This window comes from Penaeus monodon, chromosome 12, assembly GCF_015228065.2.
Source record: "Penaeus monodon isolate SGIC_2016 chromosome 12, NSTDA_Pmon_1, whole genome shotgun sequence".
NCBI classification, from domain to species: domain Eukaryota; kingdom Metazoa; phylum Arthropoda; class Malacostraca; order Decapoda; family Penaeidae; genus Penaeus; species Penaeus monodon.
The window spans coordinates 10,294,225-10,294,713 of record NC_051397.1 but is presented as its reverse complement, the minus strand read 5'-3'; the positions used below and the strand labels follow the sequence as shown (position 1 = coordinate 10,294,713).

Genomic DNA, 489 nt, shown 5'->3' with positions numbered 1-489 from the left:
CCCTCTTCTGGATAAAAGTGTAACAGAGATAAAAGGCATGAAGTTTAAATTGGTCCTCTTTAGGATTCGGTATACCCACGATAAACGCCAAAGTAAAGTGCAAAGCGACTTTTTCTGAATACGGTCTAGCCATGGAAAAGCCCGAGGAAGCCTTCTAAATAAAGATACTTTCCCGACAAGATTCATAAACGTACCTTTTTATGCATACAGAACCTCGCGACAGTAATACCTCATCGTCTTGGAAACCCTTCATTTCAGACTATTAAAAAAAATAAAAAAAGAGAAGAAGAGGAAGAAGACAAAAAAAGAAAAAAGAGAGCGAAAAAAAGAAGGTTTTCCCTCCGGGGTAAAGTTGGCGGTGTCGCAAGTGAGAGAGTATATAAGGAAAGGACGAGGGCAGTGCTGGGTCAGATATCAACCATCTCACTCTCTGTATACATCAACCACCTCAACCTCCTCCTGCATCATGAAGATCGTAAGTCCCGAGTC

General features: G+C 41.3%; 1 protein-coding gene across 1 annotated transcript in view; it reads left to right on the top strand.

Annotated features, from left to right (window-relative positions):
- The first annotated feature begins 413 nt into the window (after positions 1-413).
- Positions 414-489, top strand: part of LOC119579777 (cuticle protein AM1199-like) — an 8,446-nt gene continuing 8,370 nt past the window's right edge. Inside the window, exon 1 of the mRNA XM_037927669.1 lies at positions 414-475. Coding sequence (XP_037783597.1) covers positions 467-475 — 9 coding nt within the window. The 5' untranslated portion in view covers positions 414-466. The remainder of the gene's footprint in view (positions 476-489) is intronic.